We start from the raw sequence: 22,573 nt of genomic DNA on the forward strand, positions 1-22,573 counted from the left end.
CCTGAAGAGTAGAGCCCAATCGGTTCAGTGGTTACTGAGATCTTAAGCTTCAGACGGACAGACAGACGGACAGACGGACAGACAGACAGACAGACATCGTTCTACTTTGTATTATAGATAACTAGCGGAGGTGACCCTAGTAGCTCTACATTTAAAGTGTCAAGAGAGGGTAGAAAAATAGCATAAAAATATTTCATTTGTGAAGCTACCCAAAAAAATAAAAACGTATTCAGTTCTTGAAATCTAAATCTTCAGATAAAAAGAACTTTACTAATTCAGGATAAAAGAGAGGGGTAGGTTTCTGGTAGAATCCGTAAAGGTGTGTGTTTTAGGGCTTAAAAATAGTAGTAGAACGATTATATTCACTAAATATGTGTATTTCTTATTGAAAAGAACTATAGACAATTTTTTTTTAAAGTTAACATAAATTTTTATCGTTCTACTACTGTTTTTAACTTATAACACTTAACCTTTACGGATTCTACCAGAAACCTACCCCTTTCTTTGTGTTGTTTGTCTGTTAGATTATGTAAACCACTGAACCGATTGAGTTCTCCATTTAAAAGTTGGTTTCGGTTTATTTTATTTTTTAAATACAATCAATAGTTAGAGGTAAGTTTTTACGCAATTTGGGTTTAAAGTTGCTAAAAATCCACAAATAAACAAATGAAGGGAAATAGTTGCTTAGTTATGGCTCCTGCTCAACCTTTTTATCTGCCTCCTGAATCTAATTGCTGATCCCTATCTAGACAAATATAATTCATTTTGTAATGTGATAAGCATTCTGCACTAGCCCATATCAAAAAGAACAAAAGTAATATTAACTATTGTATGCATCGTATTACAGACAGCTTTGTTAGCCCCGAGGCCATTACGTCCATGCTTTTTTATTTGGAGGAGGAAGGTAAAAATAAATTTGGGGGGAAGGGGGGTTACCCCTTTAGCCCCCTCCCTCCTTAGACATCCCTGCACGAAGGGGGTCGATTTCATTTTAATATTCGTGGATATTTATCTGTAATACGATGCTATACATGATTTTTAGTAAGGCTGAGAACCGGTTCTAAGCCAGCAGATATTGATCTGTTTCGAAGCCATACAAGAAATAAAGTATTAATCATTTAAATTAGCACATCTTTTTTTCAAGTAAAAAAAAAGTATCCAAAGAAATTTTAAAACCACAACATTCTTCCTTCTTCCCTGTGAAGCTCTCCTAATCATATCTTGACCTAACCTAACCCAACCATACATCTATAGTAAAAAGAAAAAATCTTGAGGTCCACTTTTCTTTCACAGTGAAACTACCAGTACGTTAGTTTTCATAAAAATTATATTCTTAGAATCAAGCTTTTTGCGATATGCCCTTATTTGTATTATAACATAAATTTTTGTGTAAGGCTATTAACGAAGGTATGTTTTATAACCGATGTTATCATAATTTAAAAATGACTTTATACAGCCTTTTAATGGTCCTACCCTTTTTAATTGATTTTTTATGTATAAAAATAAATATTAACGTTTTCTGTTCTTCCGCATTTTAATATTAATACAATATTAGATATTTCTGTCTGTCTGTTCCGAAGAATCTCGCTAACCACTGAAACAATAGCCGACAATAAGAGATAAGAAGCCAATCGGATATAGCCGTGTGTGAGACATGCATCAATATGAATATCTTTGATAAAACTAACAAAGAACCATTAATTATTAAAATGCCCAAATAATTGTTTTAGAGAGATAATTTAAATAAAGAAATATAACAGCAAAAAAATCATGACCTTAAACATAATAAAAAACTCACCCCTCCTCCAATTCTGATAACTACAAACATTCCCCCCTCTGGCACTCTCAATTTCAACTAAAAGTTATGCATCCAAGTTACAATCAGGGATGAGGAGCCTCACACAAAATAAGGTGCTTTCACTTAAACCTGTTTTTGATCGCCTTTTCACCTTTGTGATTTTTTTCTCTTCCTATCCACGGACAACTGACGATGCAATATTACTTACATGACATCTCCTATATAAAGAACTATACACATTCTGTAGCTATATGTTAAATCTTAAATTCATTAAGATGTAAAACAATGGATATAGAATATACGTAGATATTATAACAGGGGGAAAATTGTCATCAAATTAGTTTGCTTACATGGAACTTATGTATTGGTCAGTTCGTTCATACGAGGGGAGGAGACGTGGTAAAGGGGTTAGAAGGATGGACTCGTTATTTTAGCCTGCTGCGTGTTTCGTTTTTTTAGAGAACATGAAAATCTGGTGTACGATCCAAGTAATAATATATCCATTTGAATATCTAAAACAATTTATTTTGAAATTTTTATCTACACTAGGGTGTAGTACGGCCCCCCACCCCTGGCTGAAGTAAAGTTTTACATCTATACAAAAATTAGATTTCCAACTTGAATTTCAATCATCAACTTTGACATTAAAATAAAATATTGCTGTCAAAAATATTCCATTTAAACAAAGTTTAGAACAAACTTTTATTTAAAATATTAGAATTTCAGAGGATAAATTAGAGATCAGCTGCCGCTCTTAAGCCGTCAAAAGAGTATTGAAAAACACGCTATTAATATATAAAAATCAGAAAAGACTTTTTTTACAAGGCAGTAGAATGACAAAAAATATGTTGGCTTTTTTGCGGACGGCTGCAGATCCCTGGATAAATTGAAGTCGTAATTCGTATGCACTCATTTGGTTGCCACTAAGACAGGGATTGGCATTCGACCAACCGTTTTTTTATTTATCCTATAATATAAAGTAGTAAAGTTTTTCTGTCTGTAGCTTAAGATTTAGATAACTACTGAACCGATTGTATTCTCAACTTAAAGAAAGCTTTACATAGGTCCTTGGATGGTTTTAGGCTATTTTTCTGCCCTTCCTTACCACTAGTAATAATATTACAAAATTGTTAAGTGTTTTCAATTGTGTCATAAAAAGCAAACATGAATTAATAGGTAATTAAATTTTTTTTTAAAATATTTTAAACTGACTGAATTAAGTAAAAAGTAACTGCAATTATAATGGTGTAAAACGTGCTTTAAAGTCAGGAAATTTAATTTTTAAAAGCGAAGCTTTTCTATAATTAGGGTCGGTCCGTCCGTCCGTCCGTCCGTATGTACGTCCGTCACGGATAGCTTTTTTCGTTAATTTAGACATGTTAGAATTGTCCTATCGATTTCAAATTTTGCATGGTGATTCCTTTAGTAGTTAGGTACGATTTAGAAAGCGTAGCAACTCTATAATCATTACCAATATGTCCGTACGTCCATTTTAAACATGTTGATTTTTTTACTTTTTTAAATAGCTTTTTTCGTTAATTTAGGCATGTTAGAATTGTCCTATTGATTTCAAATTTTGCATGGTGATTCCTGTAATAGTTAGGTACGAGTTAGAAAGCGAAGCAACTCTTTAATCATTACCAAAATGTCCGTACGTCCATTTTAAACATGTTGATTTTTTTACATTTTTAACAACAAATTTGTATGTGACCTAATTATCCGATTGGTCTGATTTTTGGTATACTGATTCCTGGGACAACAAAGTACAATATTATAAGCGAAGCAACTCTATAATCAAGTCCTAAAAATGTAAGTATGTCCATAATCATTATCCTGTATCAAGCAGTTTTTCAACAACTTTACTTACAATTTTGCTTTGACTCTTATACATTCGCATTCTGATTATTCAGTTCTGACATTATACAAGTGTTAATGTTCGTTTGTCCTACCGTTTCAGAGCTTCGCCTTTATGGATGTTGTCATCCTTGTTATATAACACATTTTGGGTATAGTCCCTTTCGTAACATCGCACCTTATGGAGCGATTCTTCGTATTTTTCACAGTAGCTTTTCTCCTATTTCTAGCTCTAACCCTGCGGGGCCAATTACCTGCCAATTACCTAACCCTGTGGGGCAATCACCTAACCCAATATAACCTAACCTAACCTAAAGTAACCTATGAAAAGCCTTTTTAAAAATACGACGAATATTCCCCACATTTTCTCTAGCTGAGTTAAAATAAATAAGAATTCTTGATCAGTATTAGAATATTTCTTTAGTTAAGAATATTTGTACTTGTTCTGGCAGGATGGTTGTACATGAAAGAGTTGGGAGTAAACAGGGATCTTAGGGGATAAGGCAATCGACGATAAATTGAAATTCAACCCAAACAAATTTCTCCTTCTATATATTAATACTAGCGGCTTGAGGTGATCAAAAAATTATTTTTGGCGAAATTCGTAAAATCACCAAAGAAATCTTCAGCAAAAAAACTGGGAGGGATTTTTTCATTTTTTAGTAAGTAGTTATAAACCTTCCCGGGACCTATGAGAAGCTACCCTGTAAAGGAGAACCCGATCGGTTCAGCGGTTAGCGAGATCCTTCGGTACAAACATACAAACATACACACAAACACACAGACAAACATCCTGTTACTTTATTATAAGGATTATCGGTAAAACATAGGTCACTGATAGTTTATCCAAACCTTGAATTCTAATGAATTAGAGAGCATGTTTATAAAACTTTGGATATTAATATAATTTACTGTCCAATGTCCCCTCCCTCCCTGGGAGTGAGGGATTGGATTCAACTAGAATATCTTCAGGATATTTCAGGAATTAAGGGAATATTTGGCTAATAACAATTTCCTGCTATATTATATATAAAAAAAATAGAAGTACCTATCATTACAAGAAAGCTTAATAAAACAAATATCGAAAACAAAAAACTTTATTGTTGGTTTTTGGATTGTAAATATTAAAATTACATGTCAAGAAAAAAAAGTGCACCTCCAAATTTTTAGATGCATAGACGCGGACCTCCCATGGGAGAAGATACCTTTATTCATTTTTGGCTTTATTTTCATAATGTTTAAACTGTAGGTGTAAGTAGACCATTCAAAATAAAGATATCATAGAAAATCTACTCACTTTTACGTACACTTAAATTTTTAGCTTTAAATGAAAAACACCACTCCCCCTTTCAGCACAAATCTTAACCTTTTCTCCCTGAATTAATTTGAACAGTACAAGATAAAAGGAGGAGAATTATGTTGCACCAACTGTAATATTATAATTTAGCAAAATTTAATTGACTATTTCTCTCTCTTTTATTTCAAGAAATGCTGTACCTTTTGACAGGAATCCTAAGGTATAAGACACTAAATGTTAAATTAGTGTATACGCACTAATTAAAATAAACAAAATTAACCCTTCTGTAGATTCAAATTATTTATGGGAATATAGCGTTTGTACACTGAAGGTGTGTACAATTAAATATATGCGCATAAGTGGATTTTTACTCTATTAAATAAGTCTAATATAGCTACCCAAGCCTGCCTATTAGATAAATACCAGAAAAAGAATAGATAAAGAATATACGTGAATACTCATTTATTGGGCAGTTCGTTCATCCAGTACGAGGGGAGGGAATTGGGTAAGGGTGGTGGATGGAGTGTATAGATTACTACTCTATTAGATTTATCTCTGATAGCTACCCTATCCTGCCTGCTACAGAGAGGCCAGGATATTGAAATGAATGTTTCTGACAACAAAACTAACATTGAATTTATACGTAGCATTGCTTCACTATAGTTTACCTTTTATGGCGCCTAATTCAGGGATATAAAGGGATAAGACAATGACCGATAAATTAATGCACATCCCCAACGATGATAAACAAAATTACCCTTTTTGTAGATTTCAATTAGTGATTGACATAACTAAATGAACAAACTAATCAAAAATCTATGAAAGTCTCAAAAGTTGTTAAGCCAATACATAAGGAAACGTTATTATAAATCTTTGGGAAATAGTGCAATAACCAGCCCAATGTCCCCTCCCTCCTTGCGCTTAATTATTAAAACGAAAGCGATGTTGATTATTAAGCCATTATTACACAAAATAATGTTACATTAAAAATAGATAAAGATAGACGGCTGATTTTTTTGTCAGGATTCTCTATACTAATGCATCCAGTATGTAATTTACATTGTACGTCGGTTAGTCAGTCATGATACAAAATACAAATTTTAAAATATAAAAACACGTGAGAGAGGTTTCGAGATTTTTTTCTCTCCTTCACTTTTCATGGGTGTTGCCATCCTTGTTATATTTATACTTTTCCCTATAATTTCATCAAACATTTATCAAATATCAATAAAATGTAATGTAATTAAATTTAACCTATATTAGTACTATGTTTACTGAATTTGTACTTTGTTAAAAAAAATAAAGTCTGCATTAAGAGGAGAGAATAGCCCCCCCCCCCCCCCATCCCTTCAGACTTTTTTGGAACTTAATCGGTTCAGTAGTATAAAGATCTTAACGTACTATCATAAAACCTTTCTGCTTTATATAATAATTTTTTTTTATAAAAATGCGTTAGATAAAAAAAAGATCTAGGATATGCGCTTGGTAGATGTTTCTACGAAGTAGGATAACTGTGTGTAAAAAAAGATCTCGCTATCCACACAACCTTTTAAGTTCTCCTTAACAATCAACCTTTTTATAGGTATCTGGTTTTTTTCTATATTAATGGAGATTAGCCAACCCTACTAAGAGAAATCTATTTAAACTTTAAACTGAAATAAATGGTGATTCATATCCCCTTATTTAAGAATTTCCTAGAGGACTCTATGGGCGCAGCCACTAGTTTTCTGTATAGTTTATATCTAGGTAGATGCAATGCAGCTAAGAACCATGAAACAAAGAAACTACAATACTTGAGAAAACTTTATTATCATACAAAACTGCGAATTATATTATATTAATAACAGCGAAAGTCATGATTTTATTGAAATAGGATTCAGGGAAACTTTCATGAAAGTACAAAACATAGGTAAGATTAATATAATTTAGATTTATTAATCAACAAAAATGAACCAGTCTCTAAATTCTTTTATTAGCCATAAATGAATTTTTTTTAAAAATTTCCTATACTGGAATTAACCAAACTACTTTTAAAGTATGATTGCATATCAAACCAATACAGACCAACATAAACGCCAAATTGTAAAGCACTGCGCTGTTTTATACCTCATTGTTAGTTTAAATGAGCTTACAAAGTTATGCTCTTAGCAGAATCTCTCTCTCTCTCTCCACTTTTCCTTCTTTCTCCTATTTCCCATCTCTCTTCCTCTCTCTTCCAACCCCCCCCCCCCCTTCTCTACCTATTGTTGAAGTTTAGTAATGTTTGTAATTTGTATGCAAGGACCGAGGCAAACTTTCTTTGCCGATTTTTCAGATACAGAATACGTTAACAGGTATTAGGAGGAGGACATTTTCTGAAAGGCTTCAGGAATTATAGGGAAATGCATATCAATAATATAAAGATAGTTTTTGTTTTGAGTAATTCTATATTATTTCCTATTACAAAACTATAATTTATAGTTCATAATCCTATTTCTAATAATATGTATTAGAAAAATATTTTTAAGATGATATCAAAACCAACACTATTGAAATTACTATTGGTAAAACATCACCATCGCTTAAAGTCTTGATTATTTCCTACTGTGAAAAGCGTCACTACTGTAAGTTATTAGCACAAACGTCGATTTCCCTAAACGGGCCTCTCAGGCCCTACCCCCCCCCCTGTATTCACCCCATGACAATGAAATAACACCTATCTTGTTGTCTGTATTATACCCCCACCCCCCCCCCCCTGTTATTTTTTATTTGAATTGAGCATTAGAATGACCCCTATGGGATGTTCTAACACTGCAGGGCTACTTAGTTCCCATTACCCAACACCTCCTATTTAATTTAATTAAGTAGCTTCCGCACAAATTGAAATTATATTCACTCATACCATTGCAAACACCTCCATTTTTGCATTTGTATCATTCTAGAGACGTTAAAAATGATACCTACTGCTGCAATGTAAGACACATGACAATCATAGTGATATTGGGGGGGAATGCCTTGGCCCATAAACTTATTACCATATACAGTTAGGTCTTCCAGACAAAGGTCGTGCATTAAAAGGGAGATGCGAAGTTTTTTTTCGAGGTGTGTGGAGGGATCTTGGACAAAGTAGCTTCGGACAAATAGCTTCGGACAAAGTAGCTTCAGGACAAAGTAGTTTTAGGACAAAGTAGCTTCGGACAAAGTAGCTTCGGGCAAAGTAGCCTCCACTGTTAATAAAGGTCATGGCCGCAGTGATCGGCCCCCTGGCCTGCCTAGCCTCGGGCGCTCAGCCCCCAAGCCTATAACCTAACCTAACCTAAAATTTGTAAAAACATTATTTTAAAAATTGTAAAAACAATATTAAAAATTGTAAAAATCTACCAACCACTTTTTGTAAAATCCACGAAATTCCAAACCACCTATGTATTAACAGTTGATATTTTTCTTAAATAAATGTCCTCAGGCTAACATATAGTTAGGTTAGGTTAGATTATAGGCTAGAGGGCCGAACGCCCGCGGCTAGGCAGGCCAGGGGGCCGAGCGCTGCGGCCATGACCTTAATTACTATTGGAGAATAATTTTTCTTAAGAAGCTACTTTTCTTAAGTAAATGTCCTGAAGCTTCTTTGTCCTGAAGCTACTTTGTCCAAAGCTACTTTGTCCAAGATCCGTGAGGAGAGGTTTTGAACCCGAAGCGAAACTATGCCCTATAGAGGTCATCATCATTTATATCATTTGGTTAATGTAATATTCTTTTCAGTTGTGACACCTTGGCGGAATTCATCGCACACCAGAACCATTTACTCAAAATATATAATAATCATTTTTAACAAGAAAAATATCGATTAAGAGTAATTACAAGGGCTATATAGCCTCAGGGGCTTTACAGAGTGGTTTAGATCTTTGAAAACGACTTTTTTGTTGTTGTTCCTTTTAATAACCTTATATTTTGTTTCTTATAAAAAGTATTTTATAAGTTTAGTTTCTTATAAAAGTAACTTTATAAACGTTTTCTATTTTTTTTGTTTAGTGAAGACAAGTATTTAGTATTATAAAAAGAAAAAAGTCTTTTGACAAGTTGCAATAAAGTAAGCTTATAAATAAATATAAAATTAATATACCTACTGATAGTATGGATACCAGTTACCTAAAGTTATCAAGAGTATAATTATTAAATAATAATTGAAAATATGGTAACTAGTAAAGTGCCTTAAGAGATAAATAAAAAGACGACAAATTAAAATACAACCACAATTACGTTTAATAAAATCATTGATTTTGAAGATTAAAATTATTGGAAGAAAAGTTGGAACAAAAAGTTTTGTACAACCTAATCATGATTTGATACAAGTCTCCAAAGTAGCCAACGAATAAAAGATAGTGTAAATGAAACTTTGGAGACCAGTAGAATTTAAAGTGTAGAGTAATAACCCCTCTGAAGGCTATTCTTTAAAAATTCTAAGCTCGAAAACTATGAAATAATAAGAAGAAAAGTAAGAATAAAAAGATTGCAATTTAATTAAGAATTCGCACGGAGCCCTTTACCATAAAAATACCCAATACACTTTGTTTGTAAATGTAAAATGTAGATTCAAGATTTATTGGAAAATAAATAAATCTTTCTTCTCTCAAAATAAAGTTCCTATTCACTATGTGCTAAAATATATACAAAATGTTTTAAATTCAATACAAAAAATAACAATTTGATAGGTAATTTTAAATAAATAAATAAGTGTCTCACAAATAATATTTTTTCAAGGGGAGGAATTGACCTAACCCACAAAAAAATACCTTGAAACCAATAGGCATATTCCGTCAAAAACAGATCTTAATCGATTCAGATACTACCTTGATCTTAAGCTTTAAACAGATTGAGACAGCCGCTGTTCTTGAATTATTAATTTTCTAAATTATTGAAAAATTAATCACATAAAGTTTTACCCAATTTAACTGCGATATTATTAAACATAGTGGTTTCGCCCATAGCCTCTAGATTATTTCTAGTTTTGTTTATAAAAAAAATCGAGGGGTAGGGGTTTCCCAAACCCCAAGAAACTAGCTAAAAACCACTCCAGGAACAATCGTTTCAGTAGTTACCGAGATCTTAAGCTTGAGACAGACATCATTCTACTTTGTATTATAGACACAAGGCCCTATATATATTATCAAACACAAGGCCCTGTACCTGGATTAAACCTGCCAGACAAAAAGTTTTGTGCAACCAGGCTACAAAAGTAATTTATACATACTTATACAGGGATATAGGGAAAAGATTATTGATCATGGAAAAAGTTTGTGGAACCAGGCTACAGAAGTAATTTACACATATTTATACAGGGATACGGGGATAAGATTATTGACCATGGAAAAGTTTATGGAACCAGGCTACAGAAGTAATTTACACATATTTATACAGGGATACGGGGATAAGATTATTGACCACAGAAAAAGTTTGTGCAACCAGGCTACAGAAGTAATTTACACATTCTTATCAAAGATATAGGGATAAGATTATTGACCATGGAAATAGTTTGTGCAACCAGGCTACAGAAGTAATTTACACATATTTATACAAGGATACAGGGATAAGATTATTGACAATGGAAAAATTTTGTAGAACCAGGCTACTGAAGTAATTTACAAATTCTTATCAGAGATACAGGGATAAGATTATTGACCATGGAAAAAATTTGTGGAACCAGGCTACAGAAGTAAATTACACATGCCAATACAGGAGTAGAGGGATAAGATTGTTGACCATGGAAATAGTTTGTGCAACCAAGCTACAGAAGTAATTTACACATTCTTATCACGGATATAGGAATAAGATTATTGATCATGGAAAAAGTTTGTGCAACCAGGCTACAGAAGTAATTTACACATATTTATACAGGGATACAAGGATAAGATTATTGACAATGGAAAAAGTTTGGGCACTGTAAAAAATACAACCTCCCTCTTATTAATGTATCAAGCAGAAAGAGTTTTTTGACTGAAGCATATGATCTTAATAACTACTAAACTGATTCGGTTCTCAATTCAGGTAAGCTTTTCATAGGTCAAATAATAATTTTGAGCTAATAATTTACAGATCTTAAGTATCGGGATGGCTTTCAGCTTTTTTTCGATATCCTAGTTGATCAGGGCGTGGCCGCTATTATTTATATATTCAACCCATCTCCCATCCCTGCTTTCTCTTCATTTGTTTGTTCTGGTTGTATGTTGTATTTGTAACTATTAGGTCACTTCTTATGTTTCTTCTCATTTCAGTTTTATCAGGGATCAAGAGGGATACGACAATGAATGAAAAAATTAATATAATTCCCTAATGATGATAAACAACATTACCTTGAAGTAAGATAAAAATCTTAGGTTGAAACGTTTAGAACCAGCCAACCAAAATTCAATAATAGTACACGAATAATAAAACGTGGTTTTAAGTGTTTTGGTAACAGTGTATTTTAAAGTCCTATGTCCCCCTCCCTCCCTGAGTTTTCTTATTCTTTTCCTAAACTTTCATTAGTTACAAAGATTCTTTTCCAACATTAGCAAACATTTCTAGGTGAATTTAACTAAAACAAGGATGACAACATCCATAAAAGCGAAACTCTGAAACGGTAGGACAAACGAACATTAACACTTGTAGAGTGTCAAAACTGAATAATCAGAATATGAACGTATAAAATAAATTTTAAGCAATAAAACTAGTCACAATTGTAGGATATTTTAAAATTTCGTTTATTTTGATCAAATATATGCATTGATTTTTTTATATTTTGATTTCAATATAAGTTTTCAGACGTATATATATGATATCTCTAAGCAATAGTTATATATACAATATATTTATGATATATATGCTTTGTTGTTTTGATTTGTGCATCAAAAGGATACTCCAATCTTTTATCCTATTGTATAAATTAGTATTAAGTTTTTGTCTGTAGTTAAAGATTTTTATTTTAACTACTGAACCGATTTACACAAAAAGAGGTTGATTTGCAATCCCATAATGACAATGGCATTAAAAAATTGTTCGTGAACCCCCTTGGCCACAAAGGAAGGGGACAATAGACTGTTTATTACACTAGTTCCCAAAGTTTATACGTGGTTTCTTATTTGTTGACTAATGTCATCTAATGTCATTATTTACCTCATAAAAATATGATACTACCGAAATCTATAACATAATCAAAATTTTCTTTTATAAATACAAAAGCACTAGTAAAACATCCTTTTAATGTTTAAACATATTGTTGAATAAAGACTGAGAGAGCAGCATGCAAGCAAGCTTCATTTAACTTTCATATCAAAACTAATAAAACTTTACTTGTTTATTTCACACACACATAGGGATAAACGTTCACAAATCAAAAGGTTGCATATTTGATACCAGTACAAATAATACGTTAGATGTACTTTTGCAAGAAGTTTCAATACTTTTGTCATTAATACGTCAAAAATTCAGATTGTCATAAATCAGGAATCAAAAGAGATAAGACGATGAGAATACACAAATTACCCATTCTGAAAATTATAATTAGTGGTTGAAACGTTTGGACATGGACATTAAATTTAATGAACAACCAATCAAAATTCTATCAAGTCCTCAAAGTTGTTAAGCCAACGAATAAGAAAGCTTTATTACTAAACTTAGGTCTTAGGTAATAAAAGCCAAATGCAAACTCCCTATCTGGCAATAAATACATCCAAACTTGCACTGGCAAATATACATAAACTGTACTTTTGCCGGATGTAAAAATGGCAGTACCCGTCTACACTACCCCAAAAAAGGCATCTTATGATGAACACGTTTTTTTACTTAAAACCAGAGTAGAATAAGTCCAGCAGTTACCGAGATCTTTAGTCTAATCCTGACAGGCATAGCGATAGGCTGTGTTATGTAGATAGAAATTAATGTAATTATCATAGTCTGCTTTTTATATAATATTTGTTTGTTTTTGTTATCATTTTCCTGTCCACGATACTTTGAATTTGAATTGCAGGATTCTAGAAGAGGGAATATACATAAACTTCCATATGTTATTAATCATCTTTAAGAAATTAAAGGATGAACGTCAAAAAAAATTATTGGCCATTCCGATTGTCGTGTCAGTTAGGTATGTATTTGAATTTTAAATAAATCATTTAACCTATAGTAGCAAAAAATCAAAGCCATCTTTTTAGTAATTGAAGTAACATGATATCTGTCTGTCTGTAAGTATAGAGCCATGAAGCTAGGGGCAAAGCTAGAACTCGCCTGAATAAAAATGCCTATTATAAAGGACAAATCTTTTTTGTTTGTTTTTTATTTTTTAAATAATGACATTATGTAGACACTTAAGACATAGCAGAGTAAGGGGGTGGAGCATAAAGTTGTTTTCTTTATCTTAAGAATAAGGACAGGTCCTAAATAACGAATAAAGTGCATTAAAATGGCAATATTCTGACATTGTCATGTAAAGTGATTTATTTAAAATGGGTAAGAAAAATAGCCTTAAACCATTCCCAAGACCCGAATCTTTGAACAAAATAGTCCAAAATATCCAAGGACAAACAAAAAAAACATTACTATTTTATAATAGAACCAAAAACTAGAGTAAAGACAAGGCTATTCACCCCCCCCCCCCCCCCCCAATCCCTAACTGTATATTATAAAGTGATGTCACGTGGTTTAGTATAAAACCATAATATATGATCTGACACTTGGAAATCTAAGTGTGCCTTCATTTCCGCATATTATCACGTGTGCTGTTGTAGTATTTTGCATTACTAATAGCATTTGATTAAAAAGGCAATGCTGATAACCTTCATTAGTAGCAAAGCAAAAACAAATCACGAATAGACAATCTGTGAATAATAAAGGTGTTAGTGGTTATAAAAAAAGGAAGTAAATGAGAAAGGAGAATTATAAAATTAATAATAAAAATAACGAAACCTATACATTTCAAATAACAAAAAAAAAATTTTCATGACTGACAGACTAACAAAGTCGGTTGTATACTGAATCATTCTTGGTAAAGGGTTAATTAATATTTCTTCACATAAAAACAGCAGTCTTGAGTATCAAAAAGACAAAGTGAATTGTAGAGTAGCTTCGCTACTTAAGATAATATGAGGTATTAAATGAAAAAATGGACCCATTTGCATTAATGCGCTGTTGTATTAGTTTGCCATTTTTAAAAAGATTTTATGCAGAAGTAATTTTACACCCGAATTTCAAAATCATAACACAGTATGAATATGAAGGAGAATATTTTGAATAACATTTATCATATTAAGACAATCATAGCATAATAAATTAAAGTAAACAAAACAAGTTTTGAAGTAAATATTTTTAATTAAAGAAGATCTATTGAAAGGCAAAAAAGTTTGTCTTAAAAAGAATGGGGGGAGTAAATATTGTAGATATATCGTACTCTAGGTGAAAATTATAATAATCAGACTAATTCTAGGAAGCTAAAAATAATTGTTTTTTATATCAAGTAATGCAATGAATAGATGTTTTATCTATTTTATATATAATGTCTATAGAAATAAGGAAGAAATAGTAAGAAATAGAACTAAAGGCTTGGCAGCCGCAATCAAGTCAAAGATTTACTTAAAATTAAATGGGATACTGATTGCTTTTTAGTCGCTTTTGAAAGGTAATTCTTTTGGGAGAAGTGTCGACTCCCCACACCCCCTACAGTTATTGAACCTTGTATAACGATCCATCAAGCCGTTTACAAGATCTTTCGGACATACACACACACATAACTTACTACTTTACAAATAAAATGTTTAGGCATCTAGCTGATTCATCAAACAAAAGTGGAATTTCATGCGACTGGGTGTGCGGCTGTCTAGCTGTAAAAATTACCATTAGATATACACATCAAACACAGACATTGGTACAATACTTCATGTATTGGCTAATTTTGGTCTACAATCAGTCAGGGATCTAAAGGGATAAGACAATAGCCGATAAATTGATGTACATCCCCAATGATGATACACAAAATTACCCTTTTTGTAGATTACAATTAATGGTGGAAACGTTTGGATACTCAACTTAATGAACTAACCAATAATTTAAATTTCACTCCCCAAAGATCTTAAGCCAACGAATAAGAAAACATTCTTATGGAACAATTCTGTACACATGTAAAAAAAAAATGGTACCCAACATTTAATTGCCACGTTATCTTATTAGTTGGCTAATAAACTTTGAGTACTTTTATTGAATTCTCATTGGTTTATTCCTAACTAGTAGTTTCCAAATTTACAACCAATAATTTAAATATACAGATGGGGTATTATTGATTATCATCTTTGTGGATATATATCTACTTATAGCCCATCATCTTTCATTCTTATCCCTTAAAATCCCTGGTCAAAAACAACCATGAGTTCTTTATGTGTGTGTGTGTATGTGTTTGTGTGAGTCACACACATTTATCAATATATTTGACATCTTAGCTTAACCTTTATGGTGTTCCATCAAACCCGCGGAAAAGATCTAAATTAAATTAGGAAGAAGTTAGGCATCCTGATAACCGTTTCTAGGATGCTAAATGTGATAGTGAATTTTCAACTTAAAAGATTTCTACAAAATTACCATCATATTATGGAATATAAAAATTGTTTGCTATTCTTTGTTAAACTTATGTACTGTAAAAAAATTAGCTAAAGTACATGCACACCTCTTTTGATGCTCAATAAAGATGACCAGTGTTTTAACAGCAATAAGAACCTAAATCATAATGTTACACTAAAGTATCCAATATCTACAGAAATGTCCACTTAACCTTAACCATAACTATATATGCTTTAGTGCTTTGGTCAAGGGCTTTACAAGAATATATTAATCCATAAATAGAACACTTATTCTATTCCTTATAATAAAGTAACAGGATGTCTGTTTGTCTGTCTGTTTGTCCGTCTGTTTGAGTGTACCAAAGGATCTCGCAAACCGCTGAACCGATCCGGCTCTCCTTAACATGGCAGCATTCTCATAGGTCCCGGGAATCCATAATAACAATTAAGAATCCGAATCCGCTATTATAAAACGGATTTCGGATTCGGATTCCAAAATTGGCCAAAAATTGGGCGAAATCCGGATCCTGGATTTGGATTGCCAAACCTACTTAATACTTTCATTAACAGGATAAAAAAACTATACTTAAGAACTAGTTATATAGTAGCTTCGTACGTTAATAAAAATGGTCAAAGAAATGAATTAGTAAATATACACACAGAAGAAAAAAACTATACTAGCCTCAGTATAGAACTAATGTATGATATTTCTGGCCAACTTAATTCATTTGCTATATTTGTAATGTGTACATAGTTGTACTTTTGAATTAAACAAAATAAAATTACAGAAAGATGGCTGGTTTGAATTTAAGAAAGTAAAACTACAATTATTTTGTGATTTACAAAAAAAATATGGGTAACAAACATTGATAAACATAACAAACTGTGCAAATAAAAAAATAAATCTTGGTGGCCTGTATTTTTTTGGTGATTTATGATGTAGTAGGTTTTATATAAAGAATTTATATTAGATTATAAGTAAATAAAAATATATATACACTCTACTTTTCAGAAATACTTTATTAAGAATTACTATAATAATATCAAATTTGAATATCCTATTAATATATTTATACTATTAAAAAAAACAATTTCATCCAGTAGTAACACAACTTTTTAGTTTTAAATAAGTAATTTCATATGCAGCAAAAAAGTGTAAAAAAAATCCATATACATGCTTTATAACTGACATTAACGTACAGGCAGACATATGTTTGGAGAAACTTAGATTATTGAGTAGATGCACAACAAAAATAATTAATTATCCCCCATGTTCCTATCCCTTAATATCCCTACTTATGGCAGGCAGGGAGGGGACATTAGACTGTAAATTATAATTACCCCCAACAATTATCAAACGGTTCTACAAAACCTCTTAAAACCTGAGGAGCTTAAAAATTTGATTAGGTTGAACAAACTAACTTTTCTATCAATATTTTTAAACTGAATATGGGGTAATTTTGTTTACCATAATTGAGGTATACATCAATTTATCCCTGGGTGTATGGTGTCTATGATATAAGGTCAAAATTTCACTATAAACATAAAACCTATATTAGAAAGTGATTTAATCATTTTCAACATGAAAATATTTTTTAATAATACTCAAAGATCTTATGTACATCCCTATTTATGATAAATGTTACCGAAACTAAGGATTAAAATCATTGGTCAATGAGTTTGGACACAGCTAGTTTGTGCAACCGAAATCAAAGTTTTTCAGCCAACGAATGAGAGAAACTGGTAATACGTAATAGTATAGTAGGTTTGCCTTGGTCCCTAAACAGGCACACTTACAACTTAAAGGTTTAAAGATGAGGATGGGTTTAAACGCCTTCTATTAAAAATTAGAATGATTTTAGTTTCATAACCCCTTAATTTTCTGATGTGTTAATTTGAACTTTTTTCATTTTGCTTTAAAAAGCTAAATAAGTTAAATACATGTTACTTAATTATTTCAGATTTTTGTTTGAATTTCATTAAATAGAACCCGCATATTTAAAAGTAAAAAAGTGCAAATTTTTATGAAATTCTTTACAGTAAACTTCTTTAACTTGTTTGAGAGGGGGGACTTTAATATAAAACAAGGACATTTATGTTTAATAGAAGCAAAGCAATCATATTTTTAAAAATAATCAAATAGAAACATGAACTAAGGCTCGGCAGCCGTGCATAAGCATCAAATTTAATCCCGCTTGTGTGCAAAAAAGTTCTTTAAAGATGGGTTGTCTTTTTAAGAAAAGGTTTAGACATCCAGCCGAATTTTAAAGTTATAATTTCAATGATGTGCTGCTGTCGAGCACTGACAAAGACTATATAAAATGAAAAGTAAGATAAGATAAATATTATCTAGTCGTTTATATCTTGAATTTAAAACATTAGAAAAAAATAACACAAATGTTTTGTCAGACGATTAAAGTAAACTATTGAGATAACATAACTTAATATTAGAGTAATAAAAATAATAATATAATATCAAATGCGGGTTGCTTTAAATTAAAATATGCATGCTAACTTTAACACTCATTTGAGTAAAGAGATATATGTATATAGCACCAATAGAAATTTATTTGGCCAGCAAAAATTATCATTATTTGCACCAAAAAAATTAGAAATATGTTATATTTACAATTTCCATAACAAAAATTTCCTTATAGTTTGGGGTACTATAGTTTTTTTAGCCCGCTGCGTGTTTCACTATTAGAGAACATGAAAATCTGGAGTAACATCCAAGTAAAAATAGATTCATTTTTGTACTAAGACTTACTTTCTTTATACTGTAGAACATTATGATGTTTTCTGTAAATACTTAAGCATCGCCAACATGTTTGACCGCTATCTTCACTCTAAAAAAAGATAATATTATAACATAACAAAAAGTTGAGTAGGTTAAGATCTGTTAGAATAGATCCAAGTACTGAACCTTGAAGAACCCCATTTGTTCTTAAGCAGTTCAGCTACAAGTAAGTTCAGCTCTTATAAAACAATATGTTCTATGTATATACTAAAGCACCGCCAACATGTTTCACCGCTATTTTCATTGTAAAACACGGAACAATATTGTATAGAAGTAGCTCAGCTATCAATAAAGGTACTAAAATAAGAAACTAACACAAATAACAAGAATAGTTATTTCTCGTATTCATTCGAATCCGGTGAATAGGAACCAGTTCTCATCCATACGAAAAAACTATGTCTAGCATCGTATTATATCCAGCTTTCTACGAATATAAAAATGTACAATCATAATTTTAATCTCATAATTGTACATTCTATATCCGCGGAAAGCCGTTTATAATACAATGAAAGAAATAACTATTCTCGCATCGTATTAGAAACAGTTATAAGATTAAAACCAGTTTTTAAAATTAGCTTTAATCTTATGATTGTACATTTTTATATTCGTAGAAAGCTCAATATAATACTGATTTACTCTAAATAAGGAACAAATATGTTTGTAAGTTGTTCAGCAATAAAAAGGTTATGAAAAAGTGGACGCTGTCATTATCACAGCCAGCAGAAATTCAGTTAAATATTTTCTTCTTCCTTAATAAAGTAACTGTCATAGTACATCTCAGACCAGCAATTAACATCAAGAGGGGGGAAGTTTTTACACATTTGCGTAAACAGTGAGTATGGGCTTTATCTTTGGACTGAGAGGATAGGTTATTAAAGATAAAATCATTCTTATATGATGAATTTTCCCAAGTTTTAAGATTTTTTGGATAGGCCTCCAGGTTCAGGATCTGCAGGCTTCCAGGTTCAGGAGCTGTAGGCCTCCAGTTGGTCTCTGGAAAGGTAAAAATAAACCTAATAACCTATCCTCTCAGTTCAAAAATAAATCCTATACTCACTGTTTACGCAAATGTGTCAAAACTCCCCCCCCCCTCTTATTTTTTTTTCTACCGTGTGGAAAAAAAACATTAAATGTCTAAATTATCGAAAAGAGCTAATCGTTAGGGACGGACAGACGGACCGACCCTAATCATAGAAATCTTCGCTTTTAAAAACTAAAGAACCAACCTTGAGAACATACTGGCTGCCACTGTTCCAGACACACTCCCCCTTCTCTGTGATGGTTCTGTTGGTGACCCACAGGGTGCGCAGGGGGTTGGCGTACTCCACCTGGAAGTACTCCCCAAACCACATCACGGGAAACGAGCATCCTGAAAGAAAAACTGGATTAACAAACATACTTCACTCGTAAACAGATACAGAGTCAACATTGGACTGTAAATTATACCCAAAATTTCTTTGGCTTAAAAACTGGTTGGTTGAAACAAGTAGTGTTCAAACTTTTCCACGAATAATTCATCTACAATAATAATCTGTCAAGCGTTTTATTTTGTTTATCATCATTGTAGGTGATATTATTCATAGTTCCTTGCCTGCTCCTTACAAAAACAAGGATGACAACATCCATAAAAGCGAAGCACTGGAACGGTAGAACAAACGGACATTAACACTTGTATAGTGTTAGGACTTAATTATTAAAATATAAATTTATAAGAGTCTAAGCAAAATTGTAAGTAAATTTGTTGAAAAACTGCTTGATACAGGATAATTTTTATGGTCATACTTACATTTTTAGGACTTGATTATAGAGTTGCTTCGCTTATAGCATTTTACTTTGTTGTCCCAGGAATCAATATACCAAAAATCAGATCAATCCGCTGATTAGATCACATAAAAAATTAGTTGTTAAAAAAGTAAAAAAAAATCAACATGTTTAAAATGGACGTACGGACATTTTGGTAATGATTATAGAGTTGCTACGCTTTCTAAATCGTACCTAACTACTAAAGGAATCACCATGCAAAATTTGTAATCGATAGGACAATTCTAACATGCCTAAATTAACGAAAAAAGCTATCCGTTACGGACGGACGGATGGACCGACCCTTTTTATAGAAAAGCTTCGCTTTAAAAAATGTATTACGCTCTAAATTTTAAGATACAAAGCCTTAAAACTTTGGGTACTAGTATGATTTACAAAACAATGTTCCTTCCCTCCCTGTTTGTACAAAAAAAAAACTCAATTAACCATTTTGATTAATTAGGCCCAAATAAAATAAAAGCGTCTGGAAAAAATGTTCGCTCTTTCACACACCCTCATATCTTAGGACCTATCAAAAAGTAATTACTTCTAATTAACATATTGCAAATTAATTGCTTACTTCACGAGACTATTAATCGTTGGGATTATCCCGCTATTTCCAAGTGGTGCTACATGGCATTTTAAATTAAATAAAATTAATAAAATTCATATCATTGAATTTATCGAATCGTATCACAGACATTTTTACGCGGATAGAAAAACTAAATATTATAGTAGTATTGATTTTTATTTCATAATTTAGTGGTAAATTGTCTTAATATACGACAAGATACATGGTTTTTCAGCATGGCTCAGTACCAGTTCTAATCAAGCAGATATCACTCTGTTTTAAAGTCATAAAGAAAAATTCTTTAATTTACAGTGCAAGGCCCTATGGATGCTTTTGATTAAATATTACCCTACTTCAGCAACATATTTAAATATACTTTATTTCTGGTTGTTGGAAATTATTGATAAGACTAATTAAAATTCCTCTCACATAATCACACTCAATAAAAAGATAGGGATCAGGATTCTACAGAAATCTTCCAATCAAAAAAATCCGTAAACTTAGTGTTTCTAAATTAAGATTTTTTTTTCAAATAAGAGTTTGATTTTAGTGTTCCAGTCCTTTTTTGAATGTTATTGAATTGTTATTGCAATAAGTCATAGGTTTGCTACTGTAAGTTTTTTTGAATAAATGTAAGCTTAACAAAACACTTTATTAATAAATATTCAAGTTTAGTTTTTCTAATAAATAAATATCAATATTTTTTAGTGCTATTATTGATAGTTAAATGAAAATGCCCTTATTTTAAAGTAAAATGATGTCTAAGTTTTTCTCTGTATGTTACATATGTGTGTAGTGAAGGATCTTGCTAACCACTGAACCGCGTATGGATCTCCTCTACAGTGAAGCTTCTCATATGTCTAAGAAAGATTTATATCTTTTTTAAGGGTACCTCAAATCTCTCAAAAATATTTTGCCTTCCCCCCTTAAAAAAATACTCCTTCCAAAAAATTAACCTTTTAGTTTAAAACTAAAATGGAAAATAGAAGTTTGATCAACGAATAAGAGAACTTGTTTAGAAAACTTTAGATACCAGTTTTTACAGTCGAAAGTACCCTTCCTCCCTGCAACAACCAGCAAATGTTGTACATCAAATAAATAAATGGATGTAGGATTAACGTGGATATATTGACAGGGGAAATTTTGTCGTCAATTTAGCTTGCTCCTATAGACCTGACTTACTGGTCAGTTCGTTTACCAAGTCAAAGGGGAGTTGGTGGGTTTATTGGGTGGATTGAATGTATCGTAATTTTCGCTAGCTGCGAGCATTACTTTATCAGAGTAAATGAAAATCTAATGCAACATCCAAGTAATAATATATCCTTTAATAAATACAAATGAAAGATGTTAACCACTGATTAAAAACCCACGCAATCCTAGACGTAATTCAGGTGGTAATTTGGATAAAGTTTTGGCGGTTTCCCCCAAAGTGTCTAGTCGAGCTTAGAAACCACCTTCTCTTATTAAAAAACTAATATAAAGGGTTTTTCTGCTAGCTATAGACTTTGAGAGTTAAAAAAATGTTTAACAATTACTTCGAATTTATCCTATCATATAAAGTAGTAATATTTTTTGTCTGACCGTTAAGATCTTTCAAACCATTGAAGCAATGTAAGTAAACATTTAATGGAAGCTTTACATATTACCATTGGATTGTTTAGGGCTATTTTAATTCTTAATAAAATGTTTGATATGTTTATAGTCTTTGAAAATATTGAAAGGAGGTTGAATCAAATTTAGTTAAATTGACCTATCCCTACATTCCTGAGCTTAACCCCTACCCCCTGCAGTTATTACAGCTTACGCCCTTGTTTGCAATAATGTATATTATAATTCTGGCAGTGTGTACTCATTTCCGCACTTGTTATCTTATCAAATAATCAGAACCGCATATTTTTACAAT

General features: G+C 31.8%; 2 protein-coding genes across 2 annotated transcripts in view; both read right to left on the reverse strand.

Annotated features, from left to right (window-relative positions):
• Nucleotides 1–22,573, reverse strand: part of LOC145304025 (uncharacterized) — a 465,321-nt gene that overhangs the window by 342,619 nt on the left and 100,129 nt on the right. The gene's annotated exons all lie outside the window — the stretch shown is intronic.
• The window catches only part of LOC145304005 (uncharacterized), a 90,443-nt gene that overhangs the window by 17,135 nt on the left and 50,735 nt on the right, over nucleotides 1–22,573 (reverse strand). The window contains exons 2-3 of the mRNA XM_080145761.1: nucleotides 19,526–19,668; nucleotides 18,270–18,348 (exon numbers count right to left, since the gene is read on the reverse strand). Coding sequence (XP_080001887.1) covers nucleotides 18,270–18,348; nucleotides 19,526–19,668 — 222 coding nt within the window. The remainder of the gene's footprint in view (nucleotides 1–18,269; nucleotides 18,349–19,525; nucleotides 19,669–22,573) is intronic.

Source organism: Acartia tonsa, chromosome 2, assembly GCF_053477335.1.
Source record: "Acartia tonsa isolate MP-2025a chromosome 2, ASM5347733v1, whole genome shotgun sequence".
Classification (NCBI taxonomy): Eukaryota; Metazoa; Arthropoda; class Copepoda; order Calanoida; family Acartiidae; genus Acartia; species Acartia tonsa.